At 72.0% G+C, this 211-nt stretch overlaps 1 protein-coding gene across 1 annotated transcript in view; it reads right to left on the reverse strand.

Moving 5' to 3' along the window:
* The window catches only part of TMCO6 (transmembrane and coiled-coil domains 6), a gene marked incomplete at both ends in the record, with an annotated part of 6,000 nt that overhangs the window by 1,522 nt on the left and 4,267 nt on the right, over positions 1–211 (reverse strand). The window contains one exon of the mRNA XM_008936463.1: positions 111–205. Coding sequence (XP_008934711.1) covers positions 111–205 — 95 coding nt within the window. The remainder of the gene's footprint in view (positions 1–110; positions 206–211) is intronic.

The following is a 211-nucleotide window of genomic DNA, read 5'->3' on the forward strand; positions in this document are numbered from 1 at the left end:
CACCGCAGCACCGGGCAGACGAGCTGTGGTGGCAGGAAGCACGGAGCCCTTCAGCCCGAGCCCGTCCCCACGGCTGGGCCCAGAACCACCGGCGCCCCACCAGCTCTTACCAGCTCCAGGCCCTCAGCAGCATCCGGGGGGGCTTCGGAGGCCAGGCGGAGCAGGAGCGAGGCCAGGGAGGGCAAGGCGCCCAGCGAAAGCAGCGCTGAGT

The sequence above is a fragment of the Merops nubicus genome, unplaced genomic scaffold (assembly GCF_000691845.1).
Source record: "Merops nubicus isolate BGI_N331 unplaced genomic scaffold, ASM69184v1 scaffold4873, whole genome shotgun sequence".
Classification (NCBI taxonomy): Eukaryota; Metazoa; Chordata; class Aves; order Coraciiformes; family Meropidae; genus Merops; species Merops nubicus.